Source organism: Opisthorchis viverrini (genome assembly GCF_000715545.1).
Source record: "Opisthorchis viverrini unplaced genomic scaffold opera_v5_22, whole genome shotgun sequence".
Taxonomy (NCBI): Eukaryota; Metazoa; Platyhelminthes; class Trematoda; order Opisthorchiida; family Opisthorchiidae; genus Opisthorchis; species Opisthorchis viverrini.
In genome coordinates, this window is record NW_008751678.1 from 1,296,635 (window position 1) to 1,311,851 (window position 15,217).

General features: G+C 45.3%; 3 protein-coding genes across 3 annotated transcripts in view; 1 reads left to right on the forward strand and 2 right to left on the reverse strand.

Annotated features, from left to right (window-relative positions):
* The window catches only part of T265_01967 (hypothetical protein), a gene marked incomplete at both ends in the record, with an annotated part of 99,797 nt that overhangs the window by 62,801 nt on the left and 21,779 nt on the right, over nt 1–15,217 (forward strand). The window contains 2 exons of the mRNA XM_009166105.1: nt 10,826–11,143; nt 12,935–13,075. Coding sequence (XP_009164369.1) covers nt 10,826–11,143; nt 12,935–13,075 — 459 coding nt within the window. The remainder of the gene's footprint in view (nt 1–10,825; nt 11,144–12,934; nt 13,076–15,217) is intronic.
* T265_12900 (hypothetical protein) lies at nt 5,489–8,168 on the reverse strand (the record flags this gene model as incomplete). The annotated part of the gene is made up of 3 exons (XM_009166146.1): nt 5,489–5,968; nt 6,053–6,292; nt 7,970–8,168. 3 exons carry the CDS (start codon nt 8,149–8,151, stop codon nt 5,752–5,754), a joined length of 639 nt encoding a protein of 212 aa, XP_009164410.1.
* Nucleotides 8,389–8,841, reverse strand: T265_01966 (hypothetical protein; the record flags this gene model as incomplete). The annotated part of the gene is made up of 1 exon (XM_009166104.1): nt 8,389–8,841. One exon carries the CDS (start codon nt 8,839–8,841, stop codon nt 8,389–8,391), a length of 453 nt encoding a protein of 150 aa, XP_009164368.1.

The following is a 15,217-nucleotide window of genomic DNA, read 5'->3' on the forward strand; positions in this document are numbered from 1 at the left end:
GCGAGTGCGTGCGAGTGCGAAAAGTACAACGGCCTCAAGCTTTTTATTGGAAGGACACTGTCTGAACTTGGTCCAATGCTGACGCACGCGGTCTGGCTTTAGTACAAGGCAGCGACGTGCTGCATATTGCGGAGGCATTGTCTGTCCTTGATCAACGCTGACTCGCGCTGTCTGGCTTTGATGCAAGGGTGTGACGCGCTGCATATTGAGGGGGCGTTGTCTATGTGGTTAACATCTAGCGGACCTGAGAGTTTCGGTAGATTTCGGGCATTCAGTGGTTGCTTTCAGGAAGCTGACCTTCCTGATACGTTCATACTTATCAAGGTCGCGGTTGTAGTTGGCATCACAATGAAACTCATCTTCCTCCCATACCTAACTTCTTTCACTGTTTCTATTTAGATCTAGCCGGGTAGCAAGAACTAGACTGGCTGCCGACCGTTCTGTAGGTTTAGCTCTTGATCCCTCTGTGCAAACTTCAATCACAACGATATCGGATCAATGAATCACGTGCTCCCTCAAGGGTCAAGAAAATTTCACTGTACACGGACCGAAGCTTCTAAATATATTAGGGCGGCAAAAATTGCATCAGCGTAGCACAAAATGGATATGAAATGGTCCCAAGAGGGGACACTCGCTTCGTAAGTGTTCAATGATTCGCTTACCCGAGGGCTCCTCTGTTAGATGAGATACTGAAATTCGTACATTGAAAGTGGTACCATAAAGTTAGACAGAACACTTCACTGTTCAACCACTCAATAAGGCCAGATGGACGGTTCCCAAATTAACGAAAATTGGTTTAGGGAAGCAAGAGGTAAACAAACCTCCTGAAGAGTCCACAACAACTTTCTTCGTTGGCTACGACTAAATTTACGATTCTCTCATGCCTCCACCTTGCTTCTATATTGCGAACGTTTCCGTATCGTTTTCTGAGACCCTAGAACCACTGAGCCGATTCTCAAGGGTACGTGCAAAGCAATTGTAGGGCGCTGTCTGCTTACAATAAGGACAACAAACCTGTTTGTGAAGGTGCAAAACCTGTAAAAAAACATGAGCGCCTTTCGGTGGCCGGCATCCTCCAAAAAGCCGCGAGAGCAGACAATACGAATACAACCTGTGAGCAAAACCCACAGAATTGATCCACGAAGCTAGTGTGGGACATATAAGGTTACCTTTATGTGAGGTAAAGCTCCATTTACATTAGAAAGCAAACACACCAAAGACGAACAGTGCGCCGTGTGTGTCCACCAATCGCGTATAATCAGTCTGTTATTGACTGATGTGCTACACCGATTATTTGGTCGGTTCTTTATTGATTGTGTCCTTTCACTAAGTGACATTGACCAAATCGGTATGCAGATGAGTCTATTATTCGAATTTCGTGCAATTTGGACTCAAGTAGAACGTAAAATTGACAGAAACTCGGGGACTGCGCCGGCCCGATGAGCCCGAAGTGGAAGGGCGAAACCGATCGTGGGCTGTCGAAGAGCTTTCAGCAAACTTATGAACAGTGTGTTACGTCTAACATCGACTTTGTTGATGCTGTCAGTTTAAATTCGGAAGTTTGGGAGCTTGATATTTTTCTTCCCAAGTCAGGTTATAGCCTTTTTGGAACAGTTTGGAGACAATAAATCCATAGGGGGGAATGTCGGTAGCTCAGGTAGCGTAGATGGTCGTTGGCTTGTTCGCTGAGCTGGGCAATTTGGTTGCAAACGTTTCATCACCAATCGAGGTGACATCATCAGTGCGTAGTTGTGCGTAGCGGTGGGTTAGTGGTTGTGCGTTCAGTAGTGTTACGTGTGTGTTGATATACGTGCTGGTAGCCGAGGATGACCTTTGACCGCGATTAGTTATTCCGTCGGGCGGTTCCATTGGTTGTTCTTTCATCCCGTGTCCATTTCGAAGAGAAGTGGTAACACCTGACCTGTACTATTTATTAGGGCTCGGAAATGTGATAGGAAGTTTAAAATTATGGACAAGATAAATGTAGCCTTAGAATTCTCAGCGGTTTATCATAGTCTAACTAATTGAGCTAGAACAGTTTGGATGTAAAGAACCAACCAGACAACCACCGAATAAATGAATCAACTGATGCCTGGTCAGGCATTATCCAGTTAACCAGAGTTATCCCAACTCATCACATGACTTTTCATATCCAGATAACTACGTTTTATCGGTTCATGATAGTTTGACCGGTGAATCCGATGGCTCACTTGACCAACATTCAAGAGTTAGTAGTGGTTTATTAGTCCGCCTACTTGGGCGGGTGACCTTGAAGTGATCGACCACAAGATGATCGAGTTTCACACATGTCGGGTCCGATATCTTGTGTTTCGGTGGCCATCGAACCCGTGACGGATGTTACGCAACTGTGGGTGGAAGATACAGCTTTAGTATTCGATAAAAATGCAAGTAAGTATTTGACAATCAGCATGTACACGAAGCAGTGACCCGTGTTGCTATCGGAAATTAGACGTATACCTGTTCATAGAACTTCATCCCTAAAGCACTTCTGAAACAGTACATTTTGCACTATTAGTTCCTGACCTTGAAGCACAGCAACATATCTTCGATCCGATCGATCGGCGTGATGTGGCTTCTTGCCTTCCCGCTGATGTTTCTCATTCGACATAATGTCTTAACAAGACAGAAATAAAAGAAAAAAAAAAAGTTCTTTACCGAACACGGAATCTGTATTCATCAATCCTCCCAGTAATCATACCAAATGAGCTCGGCTAACTAGACTTCTAGATTAGCTACGCTGCTGAACTGTTCAACTGTGTCCATCAAGACACCTCTGATCTTTGCAGTGTTTTTCGTTCTCATGCAAGCAACCGCACACCAAAACCAGCGTAGCTATCGCCTTGCTATTTAGGTCGTATATAGCCAGTTCATTTGTCAGCGTTTCGAACACTTGCACACAAGACATTTTTCAAGCTCGTTGATGAAAGTGGCTGCGTTTTGCTTTACATTGCATCGCTTTGGTACTTAAATGCGGCTGGGTTTCGCGATGGGAAAGCACATAGCAGTTTGGCTTAGAACGATCGACTGAAGTAAACAGTGGGCGTAATGTGGCAGATTTCAAGGCCTGTAGTTTAAAAGTACTAACTGCTCGGCTCGATAAGGTGGCGAATAGCCTTCACTGAAATAGCTTAACGAGGCCAGATAAAAAGGCTCAAATCCCCGTTAAAACATACAATCCTCTTTCACTTACAAACTGTACCGATACATATGAAACAACCGGTTTCGCTTGCCACAAACTATTCATTGATGATACAGATTATTTTGAAATTGATTCCACCAAACTTTGGAAAGCAAAGCGAGGACTCATGCTGTATTTATTTAACTTTTTTTAAAAAATCTTAGGACAAACTACTTCATGTGGTTAGAAGGAACGTTGAAATGTGCTTGAGTCACGAGCTTGTCAGCAAATATCGAATTTCAACATCTCTCTGTTTTATTACATGACGCAGAAAACAGAACGCAAACGAAATCCCTCTCGGGAAGTCGCATCAGACAAGTGTGAACCGCAAACGATTTTATCAGCAGGGAAGCCTACCATGAAAGCTCCGTTTTAGTCAGAAAAACAGTCAGCAGAAAACAGTCGCTCGGTCAAATTCGACTGAGCTTACAAACGCTCTGCAAAGGTTAAACAAAAGGTCATTGTACGAGCAATTATACGGAAATATCGATCAGTCACCAGACTCAAAACCCCTGACCGGTACTCCTGGTATGTTGTTCCCACAAAGAATGAGACGTACAGCTGGTTAAACGCAGTTGTTGTTGTTTACAAAGTCCAAGTTCCAAAACCCTAATTGCATTGACTTCAACTGTCACAAAATCCGTTTATGAAATCCTTTAGACCAGACTGCACACGCTGAGTAAAATAGGCGAAATCTGAGCCACACCACTTCAGTGTCGAGGGAAAATCAATCAATACGAACCAGGTACAACTGTGTGCATATGCATGATAGCTTTGGAGTCCGGACTAACCAAAGAAAACGGGCCAGGGTAGGACATTTCAACCGATCGACGCAGATCTATATGGGTTGATCTGCACCGCGGAATTAGTTGTGTGCGGTGTTGTGATTAGATATCAGACACAAAACTCCACTGAGATACCGCCATTTTTATCTGGTTCGTCACTGAATGATTTGCGGGCATACAGGACTAAGGTACGCACTTTAGTTGGGTGTCTCATAAAGTAAAAAACGAATCTGAATATCGAACATGTGAGTTCACTCAAGCTACGCCATCTTAGTAATTGTTAGAATGTTTAAGTGATAGGAACAACAGTCAGATGAAGAATACGGTTCCTTAAAATCCAGAAGAGATGCAGATAAATTCACTAGTATTCCACCAACTTATCGGTTCGGGAGAGAGTAGCTAATGACTTGACCGATAATCAAAGTCCCTTCAACCCGTTACCAAGATCACATAGAAAATGGAGAGATCAGGCTTTTGCGTCCATACTTTTGAGTATCTCTGTAGGAAGCAATACGGCCAACCAGAAAGCATGATAGGTCAATAGCAAAAAGCTGGAATGGAGATTTAACCTAATCACTCAGGAGTGGACCTCAAGTAAGAGCAGAGTTCCCCTTGTTCGACATCTTTGCTAAACATAAAACAAGCAGCTTCGCAATGGAAGCGTTATGCGAAGTTAGACCACGCACAGCAACACCACTTTCCAAAGAACAGAGGTCGAAAAATTCGTTTTGCAAATTCTTCACCTCCACCTCTGTTACTGCTCTCAGCCCGCGATTGCTAACTTGATCTACCTGCTAGCACATGGATAGTGCCTATCACGAATTGCTAACTGCTGAACCTCACCCAAACATGCTTGTTATATTGGCCAACATGCACCCTACCTGAGCAACGTAGGGCAGCCTAACTGAGGTCGCATTGAGTCGAACACCCATCAGTATAGCATACTAGACTGTTACCAAGCCGCAACCCTCATCCCGCAACGACCGCTCCCGTCTGATCACCCAAAGGATGTCTGATTTCATAGTTCTGCAGGGAACACTACTTGGGTAGGTAACATTTCACTCAGTCTACCGGTTGGAACAGCAAGGCCATGAGGACCGTTGGCTTCGACACAAATACATGCCTGCAGAAAATTTCACCGGACAGATGGCATAAGCAACACTCGGCAATTCTTGTGCAACTAAACGGAGTGGCAGGAAAGGAACAATTCTTTGAATTATACCCCAGAAGTAGTTCCGTTGGCTTAGATACAAGCCACAAGAACGGCGATAAGCAGAGGTCTTACCAATCAAATGAAATCTCAAGAGCGACTGGAACAAGCGGTTCTAGGGGCAACGGCAGTCATTGTACCTACTCCGCAGACGCCACAGCAGTGCCCTTTCACCCAGGGGAGTTCAGCGGACTGACTTTTCGGTTTGACATGCTGACAATCCTAGCAACCCCCAGATGAACCACCGTTGGATGACCAACAGTCACATTCTTTGGGAGCAGCTACAGCGAAGATGGAGCGGACGCGCGCAGGATATCACAACCGTGTCATCACTTCGCTGAGGAAATTAACCGTATATGCACATCAACGCAAAGGCGACCAACAGAGGCCGGGAAACGCTCTTTCCAACTTCCTGTCACACAACAAAGACCAACCAACCCTGAGAACCCATGCATAGATGGAATATCTGTGACCTGTTACCAAAAGAAATATAATAAGTGATTTTACATGTTTCGTACATTACTGTTCGAAAAAGATAAAGAATGTCCAGGAGGAATCTAGTTAACGGACGAGAAATACTCCTGGGCGCCGACCGGGTCTGCCTTCATAGTCTTGCCCTTCGGCTTCCAATTCGCTGGACACACATCGCCATGTTGATCGTGGAAATGAAAGGCTTCCAACAAGCGGATTGCTTCTTCAACAGAACGACCAACTGGACGATCATTGACAGTTATCTGACGCAAAATGCCCTTCGGGTCAATTAAGAATTGCCCTCTAAAAGACAAAAGGAAACCATGAATTAGTGGTAGAGCCAAGCTAAGTGAGAAAATACCGGAATGTTAAAAGTCAAACACCTACCGAAATGCGTGTCCCTCTTCCTCGTCCAGCACATGGTATGCGCGAGAAATCTTCATGTTCTTATCCGACAAAAGGGGAATGTTCATCTTTCCCAGGCCACCAGCCTTCCTATCCATCTTGGTCCATTGCAGGTGTGCATAGACAGAGTCCGTGGAACAACCTATAATCACGCAGTTTTTGGACTTGAACTCTTCAGCAGCATCGCTGAAAGCAATCAACTCTGTTGGGCAGACGAACGTGCTGAAACGCGCAAACAGCAATGTGAAGATGTATTACTACCAACGGAGACACACCGGTATTAACATCGGTTTCAGCCTAAAGTAATGTAATGACGCACTGTGATTCATTCACTGCCCTATCAGTACGAACGGCACTGGCAGTGAGGAGACTATGTTATCTTTCCAAACTGACTTGCATCTCAGGTGGTTACGCAAACAGACTCCTCAGTGAGAAGATTTCCTGAACACAGTTCTTCGAAATCAAATATGCGGTCTCTTTTCAGATATATGTAAAGTAACCATCATGCTGGGCGGCCCAGTAATTGTACCTCAATTTCGAGATAGCTCAGTGGTAAAGGCACATATTCACTAGCCAGAAGGCGGGAGTGTGAATTTACTGACCGGAAGATCCGTGATTCGAAACCGACTTCTAACTCTCGACTTCACCTGTCTAGGCTTGGGCAACCTGGCAGTATCCCAGCCCTCGCGATTCCTTCGGGTGGCACGACAGCTAGGCACCGAAAGGCTGTTCCAGCTGAACGATTGTCTTTAATTATTTATCGACCTCTGCGTCTTGACTCTCGTCTAGGCTCGGGCAACATGACAGTATCTCAGCCCCCGTGCTTCCTTCAGGTGACATGGCAGTTAAGCACCGATAAAATGCTACAGCTGGACGATTATTTTCTAGGTACGAGATCTAAAACTAATTCCGAAGCTGAACACATTCCTAAAACTGCCTGCGAGTTCCATAAAACGAGGGTATCAATGAACAGCCCACTTACACCGCAGGCCTAAAGTTGTACATCCAAGAAGCACGGATCTAGGCGCGTCCAAACCAGCTGGATGAGACGTGATAGGACTCTAGGGGAAAAAGCGTGGGGACCCTCTAGACCAGCGGAACAGATCCTCAGAGGAGTCAAACCACTGGTTAATTAGAACCAAATTAATTAACCTAAGCGAACAACAGGGCACAAAAGGGGATTAGTCCCCGAGAGCCTTCTTAGTTAACAGAAGGAAGTATGCACACTCGTGCCTCAGTGCATTTTTACTACGCATAAGTGGTAGACGAGGGTAAACAGGACCCGCTGTCAGCCTAGTCGCATGAGAGATAAACAGAAGACAGCAACCAAAGTCATCCGTAATATCTACAAACTACCTTCATTGGATGGACATTCGCTGCCTTTTGGACAAACACGCACGGTCCAAACAAGCGGTTTGTGTGGGCTAATTTAGTCCGGGTCATTGACCAACCCTAAACAGACAAAGCAGCGAAGAATCGGAATTCGAAATGGTGATAAACGCCGGCAACTACACCCAGTTACTCAACAGTGCCCATTTGCGGAACAGCGAGTTTGACCGCGGAAACGTCACAACCCTGACCAGCTTTGGAGGCTCTCAAGAAACCGGACGATGACACCAGAAAAAATACCTCATGAACTACTGAGTGAATAACAATATGGAAAGAATGAACTTTCAGATCCAACTTTGTAATGTTCCGTCAATGCATGTCACCGAGCACCCACTCTTCCGTAATTAAACTGCTAACCCCGTTCAAAGTCGAAATGCCCATGAGAATGTGGATGTAACTAACTCAAAGGAACAAAACGTCCCCTGTCCATCACATGCTAGTTATTACCGCTGTGGAGTCAACGCAAGGCTGTTAACTGGGTGGCATCCACAAAGTCAAAATCGAACTCACAAATCCAGTGGGTAGAACAGCAAAATGACGTATTTTCCACGGTAATCCTTTAGGCTGATATTCTTGAATTCGCCATTAACTACTGCCATTCCTGAAAACTCCGGTGCGGGTTGGTTCGGCAGGAGAGCCATCGCGTTGACTAGACCGACCGTGCACAGGACGATCAAGAGTGCGCAACCCATTATAAAATCCAGCTAACTGACGGTTTGGCTGATTTCAGCGTCGGCCAATCAGCTACAAGATCATTTGTTGTGATAGACGGACGGACACACGCGTAGACTTCAGCCTACGCCGATGGAACGTCCTCCTCGCCTGTCTGTATCGGCATCAACTATCGAATCAGTGAATGCCGACGAGGTCGCTGCCTGTAATTGGACGACCGAACTCGTGGCCGCTGGACAAGGTCAGCGAGGACAAGGTCAGGAGACCCTGGGCTGAGCCATGGCAGTGATCTCCGCGTCTCGCTGACCCGGACTGCTTCCATTGATCACCAACATTACTAACATGGCAACAAGCAACTTTGAAGCACACAGAGGAAGGGTAAGGCGGGCACGGTCAGTTCCATCAAGCCCTATGCGCAAAGTTTCGGCCACTGCTTCAATATGTGAAATATTAAGTGAACCGAGCGCATGACGCGTCTCACCAATACGCCACGCAATCGATGGTTCCCACATCTGTGCCTCCTGCAGTGACCGTAGTTGCTGAGACATACATAAAGATAGCAGCCGAGAGGTGACCATCCGCTCTATCGAAGTGTCGCTTCGCTGTGATTTGGTAAATGGTTTGTTGTTGAGTGGACCTATTGGGGCATTCACGGCCAGCGAATGGTAAACTAGAGGCCCAACTCCCCCATCATTTGGATGAATGCGCATTCTGACTTAACTTCCGATCATTCTGTTTCTCTTAAGCTTCTCGGACTTCTACAGGTTATTGATGGTGTTGTTGTTTGTTCCCTTCGGTTCCCCAATGGACAGCATAAATTACTTCACGGCTGCAAAATCATACTTAGCAGAAAACACATAGATTTACGTATTGTTATTTCATCGCGTGATCAATCCTATCGGTTGTCTGCCGCATGGTTGTCCACTCCGACAGTGAATCAGAATTTGGCAAACGATTAAATCGAAATCGTGGAGTGCAGATACTCAGGAGCTGGGTTAACATATTCGAACTAAATGGCGAAGCAGAGAAAGACTAAGAAAGACTAAACAGACTTGAAATACTTCGAACTCCGAATTTGCACTTACCACAGCTCCTCGAAAGTCCAATAGATGTGGTTCTTCTGTTGCTCGATCCCCAAATAGATTATCTCCCTAAGTTCTTTTTGCTTGCACGTTCACCTCTTTAGTTTTGAAAATCTACATTTTTAACCTTCAGAATACATCAAAGACTTGCAACCATTGCTGCCCCACCGTGTTGTGTGAAAGGAATTCGTGATGGTAAAAAAATATATTTGATGGTTTGTTGTCAGGTATCAGCCCCAACTACAGGTTGGAAGTTAACAAGAAAAATACACCTATCGCTAGTCTTCCACCTGCTCAACATTTGGTCGCGCTTCAGTATCAACGTGGTCAACAAAAATTTTATCTGGCCTGTTCCGAGCACCCAAACATTCCGCGTATTATTTTCCTATTCCTCCTAGTTTTGCATAACAGACATTTTGACATTAATATTTTTGCGATCCCTTCTTCTGGTCAGTGTAGATTGAGAAACTAGAAAACTCGAAAGCGAGTGACAAATAAAGAAACAAAGATAAAGTGGAGCCTACAGGTAAAGGTCTGTTCACGGCACGATCGATAAGCTGCCCGTCCACGCTCAGAATGTCGTAGTTCACTCCTTCACCTGCTGTTGTACAGCACTACACAGCAGCTGTGCAAAAGAATAAAGGAACGTAACCCATTTTGGCTGATCAAGGAGGTCCAATACTAGCACCATGGTCGCTCAGTTGGCTGGTGCGAGTCATGTGATTAATTCTGACGATGCTTTCCGAATACTGTACCAAGCGCCTATCTATCTACCATAATCCACTCAGTATCAATGCCGGACCACAGCTGAGACAATCGCAATTCACTCCCAAAACCCGAATCTGTTCAATCAGAAAGAGTTTGTTCGCACATTCAGTCTTCCACGGTCCGCTCACGTGACCGCTGTCCACTCAGGTTAATCGATCGCTATGTAAACAATTTTCACAATTTACTCGCTGACTCCACTTTATCCTTGTTTTACTTGCGGGGGTAGCACGTTTCTAGTTTCGATTTGTATTGACGAGAAGAGATCACGAAAGCACTAATATTCGTCAACTTGTGTTCTGAACGGTCCTAGTTTGTTATTTTCTTGGTCAAACGGATGAAGTAAATGAGAATAGCCAAGTGTTATCCCTAAAGCTCATGGTAATCATGGAGTCATTGGGACATAAACTAGATGATGCTGGTTATGAAGACAGAAGGCGGGCATTCCCGAAAAGCAGTCCGTCTCAGTCTGAATGGAATTCATCACGTGGGTTCGGTATGATTGGTCGCGTATTCCTTGGTTTACCGCAGCAACACTCGGTTGGCACGAAAGGCTAACAGTGGTGCGATAGATCCTGTTTGCTCCGTCTGATGAGTTCACTTTGGTTCCTCTGTGGTACTTCTAGGGATAAAATTCACTTTCGGCAAGCCGACGCCAGTACAGTACCTGTTCTCACATATGCAATCTATTCAGAATCATGCTTGAGTTTATGAATAATCCACGGATTGTTCTACAAGTAGTTCAAATCCTAGTAAGACTCGGTGGACTGTCGTTTACCAAACATTTATAAGTTTGCTTGGAACAGGCATTACCCTGTGCTTTCTTTCACATGGTTTGTCCTGGCAGATGAGCGTACATCACCTATCCAAAATGGTCGTGATCATCCAGGAGCCTCGAAACGTCGTGAGATGACTGCCTCCGGACAATCAGATGATCAACAGCTAATTGATGACAGAGGGAAACGCGGGACGAAACTGACCGATCGCACTGAAGCTCAGACTGATCGTGGATTACCAGATTCTGGTAGTGGAAGAAAACAAGGGGAAGCATTTCCCATACCTTCCGAGGATATCGTGGGTGGCTTCTTCGGTCCAACAGACGGAAGTAGAAGGGAACGGGATGTAGCTTCGAAAAAAACACGGGAAACGGATGAGCAACGTTCTGGTATGCCCTGTTCACTAACTGATCTCTGTCGGAACTTTTTGGCCGATTGATCCACTGGGTGTCTACTGGATTCGTTCACATGAGAGTTTGAGATTACCATATCGCGTACAAAATTGATACTTAGTATAATAGAATTTTCAGTGAACATCTCTCAGACTCGAATCAACAACCTTCCGTTGGTAGTTGAACACTGTGCCACTCAGCCACAAGCGGTCGATCGATATGTACGACTGACCTTGGTAACGGTTGGTCCTATCAGAGTATTTATCGTAAACTACTTCTAAATCTGATCGATAGGGTATATTTAAACTATATACAAATTACATTCGTTGAGACGAAACAAGGAGAGTCATCAAAGTTCCCACGGAAGCATGGAAGGGTTTTGGATATATATTCATCTAACTTTGTCAACAGTGGTAAGACTGCTGGACAGCCACCCGTGACAGAGTCGTATGGTGCCCAACTACCAAATTGAAGCGTAAGTTCGAATCTGTTTAGTGATCCATACAGTGCTCACTTCCGGTGTTTTTCGACAAGAATGAAACAACTGCATAGCGCTTTCCGCTTTTCAGCATAAAACAACTTCAAGTGCAAGGTAGAATTCTAGGTCAAACTTCAAAATCTCCCTATCGCTTACAGGGGTAAACAGATCGCATCAGATATGTAGTATACGTCCGATAAATACAGTTCGTATTTTATTGTCTAAAGTTAGAGGAAATGATACTGTTGGACCACTGCTGTTGGAACCGGGCAGGTGCTAAAGTAACATGGGTTATCAAACGACAAGAATATGGAGAATATGCGAGTCGAAAACCCCCCAAAACCGAGTGACAGTGCGGTGCATGCAAGAATGATACAAAGAGTTCATCACATCAGCAGTGCATAACCTTGGCCGTGCCGCGGTTTGAAGTCCGGACGTCAGACATGCGAGGCGAACATGTTGCTAGCGCATCCTGTGCGCACCCGAGTTATCAAATCGCAACAGACGAACGTGTTCACGCTTGAGTGACGTGATTGGTTTGTCCCAGCAACTGTCCTGGTTGTGTCGATCGATTCACCCAGGTAGCCCCACAGACTCTCGAATCCCGCTGGACAGTTTTTGAGATGCGGGCGACTGAGTGCTGGGTAGAATTCAAGTTCTCCTGTTTGGGTGCCGTCACAAGAGTGGGGCCAGTAACAAAGTTCAGGAACTGGTTGGTTGAAACAGGCGAAGGGCGAGACGCGTTTTAGCAGGTCATTGGCTTAGCGAGACTGATGGGTCCAGCAAAACATCGCTAAACCAGTCTGACAGTTGATCGATGTGATCTACTCAGGTTGTAGACTGGAACTAAGTGATTAAAGCTGGGTCAGCAGCAAAAAGGGGATTAGGATTGGGACAATTGGAGTAATTGGAAATCTCCCGTCTATGTATAGTACTGTAACAGTTGGTCAAAATCCGTCCAGTAAAAGGAAGAACCTTGGATAAGCTGGTGAACTTTCAGCTCTAGCAGAGGAAGTTACGCGCCGATGATCAAGTCCATCGATCAGTGGAGATTTTAAGCAAATTCTACACTTGGCGCAAGGCTACAGCTAACCGATCATTGAAACCTATTGCGGAGAACGCGTAGGACGCTACTTTTTGCAACGACATGCTGTACCGATGAGACATGTTCATTTTCTCTTCGCTCCACCATTAAGCTTTGGTCTGTGTCTACATTTGGGCGCATTTAGGCTCGGCAAATGGGTTCATGAATGACAAACAGACTGTTGTACGCCACCATGAATGTCACAGCGCGTTTTTTCTGTTTTCAGGACGTGGAAGCAAACGGGAACCGAAAACACGACATCCTCCTCCACCCGAAGCATCCGGTCGCCGTCGCGAATCCAAGGCGAATGGATATGCTGGAAAAGATAAGCTATCTTCACACCGTCGCGCTGAACAGAAGTTCATAGGTAGGTCGCGATTTCTTCCAAATTCGTTACGTGAATATCTTTTATACAATGTATCTTGTTACGGTGTTCCTTCTAAAAGGTGAAGCGGAACCAAGGAGACTCAGGATTTTTACATAGAAATTTCATTTGTCCATGAAGCCAATATATGCTGAGAAGCATTGTACAGCATCAATGACTTTGCTGATCATCCGCTCGTGACCAAACAGTTAAGTGTTCAACCACTGACCGGGAGGTCGTGGGTTCGAAACTCACTGAGATTCATGGGATGCGCACTATTTGGCATTCTCAAGAAGGACGAGAGAGATGTACATTGCTTCTTCGACTTTTTGGCATAGATTGGTCTCACTCTCAGGAGATAACATTGGTTGAAAATTTTCAAACATCCTCACGGTATCATTGGGCTCAGAGCTGTCTCAGTTTCTAAGTTCCCCCGACTAAAATAAAGTATCCACTCGGTGAAGCCTCTACAGATTTGGCCTTAGTCCGAGAAATTGTGGATTTCTTGCTGCTGTCGCATAACATTCGCAATGGTCTTTTGCATCAATGAGTTCAAAAATGAAGAAGCTGATCGGACAGCGGCCCAAATTGAGGTAAAGAACAAACTTCAGCGTAGTGGATATCCAGCCAGCTTGATAAGGCGTCAATTGTGAAGGGTGCTGGTACCGGTAGCGAAACCAAACAGGGAATGGATCGGGACAGCTGTTATTCCATACAAACCAGGGACATCGGAGGTAATTCGAAGAATTCTAAACACGGCCAACATAAGAGTAGCTTTCCAGAGGCGGAACACTCTGCGCTCTGCACTGGTGCAATTGAAGGATCGCCTCCCGGCAAACAGAACCAGGGACTGTGTCTACAAAATTAAGTGTAATGACTGCACCAAAGTTTACATAGGACAGACGGCCAGGGAACTACACATCAGAGTCGGAGAGCATAAGAGAAAAATAAACAGGCCGCCGAGGAACGCAGATGAATATCAAGCGTTACTGAAAGACTCGGCGATTGCGGACACTCACTTGACACGGGACACAAAATAGATTTAGAAAATGTTGAGGGTTTGAGGCGAGGACTACGGTCCACGCCACACAGACTGATCGCCGAGGCAGTAGAAATCGCCAAGCACCCCAGTGTTAATAGAATAGAAGGTGTGGAACTGGCAAGCGTGTGGAGGACGGTTCTGGATCAGTCGAGCTGACACGTGTTGGTGTGCGGTCATCAGAAGGAAGAGTGGTCATCACCTGAAGTCCACTTGACCTCAACCCCCTCAAACCAAACTGTCGGAGCACTCACGACCCCACAAAGACCAGGAAAAATCAACCAGTGGCAACCGAGATGAATCATCAACTGAAGAACCCTGAAGCGGAAGATTAATGAACCAAACCCAGTCAGAATTAATTTGACCCCCCTCCCCCCAATCCACCAAAGCAAGATTTTGACAACTTCACTAACCGATAAGAGCTATTAATTGACAGTCAACACGGATCTAGTGTGAAAATCCGAAGAGGGTTTACTTACTGATTGGTTCCCCGTCTGCCTTATAACCTAGCCAATTTGTTAACCTGCTCACTTGGCCTGATGAAGCTTTTGTGTCAAAAGCGAAACGTTGCCCAAATAAAAACTACCGATTGTTTATCAAGCTCTTCTGAAACGATGACTTCTCAGTCGGTTCCAAACATTTTCCAATTGATCAAAAATGACCCTGTTCTGCACAACTGGGGACTCCTTTTCGTTTTTTGCCGTCTAAAAAGTTATTCACCGCGCTTCCCAATCAACGGATTTTTATGTGAAAATGCTTCGCTAATATAGTCATACGTCTTATTTCTGATCAGAAAGGGTTCACTCTTTAGTGATGGCGATCCTTATTGTGGGTGCTTGCTGCTGGTGGGCCGTTTTTGCCAAACTCGTGGTGAAGAACAGCGCTACATTTTACCATTTATTTTTGAAGAGCATGCGATCCTTATGGTGCTTGCTGCTGGTGGGCCGTTTTTGCCAAACTCGTGGTGAAGAACAGCGCTACATTTTACCATTTATTTTTGAAGAGAGAGCTCACAAACATAAAAAGTGAATGCAAGCGATGAATGCGAAAGAGTAACAGGAGAATATGGGAGAAAAGAGAGAAACGTCTCATTCGAAATCATGCCA